Source organism: Nestor notabilis, unplaced genomic scaffold (assembly GCF_000696875.1).
Source record: "Nestor notabilis isolate BGI_N333 unplaced genomic scaffold, ASM69687v1 scaffold18226, whole genome shotgun sequence".
NCBI lineage: Eukaryota > Metazoa > Chordata > Aves > Psittaciformes > Psittacidae > Nestor > Nestor notabilis.
Window position 1 is genome coordinate 985 of NW_009932590.1, and position 747 is coordinate 1,731.

At 64.4% G+C, this 747-nt stretch overlaps 1 protein-coding gene across 1 annotated transcript in view; it reads right to left on the bottom strand.

The window, feature by feature from the left end:
* Positions 1 to 227, bottom strand: part of TMEM98 (transmembrane protein 98) — a gene marked incomplete at its 3' end in the record, with an annotated part of 1,063 nt that extends 836 nt beyond the window's left edge. Inside the window, 1 exon segment of the mRNA XM_010016481.1 lies at positions 97 to 227. Within this exon segment, the coding sequence (XP_010014783.1) occupies positions 97 to 227 (131 nt within the window).
* Positions 228 to 747: the final 520 nt, after the last annotated feature.

A 747-nucleotide genomic window follows, 5' to 3' on the forward strand; every position in this document is an offset into this window, starting at 1 on the left:
GGTGACATGTCCCAGCACCATCCCCAGCCCATGGGGTTTGGGGACTCCCCTCACACACTGGGGACAGGGACAGTGCCACCACCATGGGTCACTCACTTGGTGTCATAGTGGTGCCGGAGGTCCTTGGGGTGGCAGTACCGCTGCCGGCACACCACCACCAGCGCCACGAAGGATGCCAGGAAGATGGTGGCCAGCACCCCGATGGCCACGATGACAACTGTCTCCATGGCTGGTCCCAGGCAGGGGGAGGCTCAGGCGTCCGGTGCCATCCCAGCACAGCGGGGTCTGTTGTGATGGGGGGACTGGGGAGGGGTTGGGGACACCACGGGTGCTCTCCCCTGCATCCCAAAACGCTGGCCAGGACCTGGTGTCACCCACAGATGGATCCCTGCCCCAGTGGGTCCTTCCAGAGGGAGACATGGGGAGAAGGGGGGATGCTAGGTGCAGGGTGAGAAGGATTTGGCCAGGGTGCCTGGGGGGCTGCCCCCATCCTGGCATCATGGCCATGGTGACATGGGGCAGGGGCTGGGATCAGGACAGCCAGGTCTGGGCCATGTGGGGCTGTGGGGACCCCCTGAGTCTGATCTTTACTGTGACCCCCAGAACCCCATCCCTATGGGACCACAGGGACCACCGGAGCCCTGTCCCTATGGGGCTGTGGGGACCCCAGAGCCTGGTCACTTTGGGGACCTCAAAAAAGCCACATCCCTATGGGGACCCCCAGAGTCTGCTCCCTGGGCTATCAGG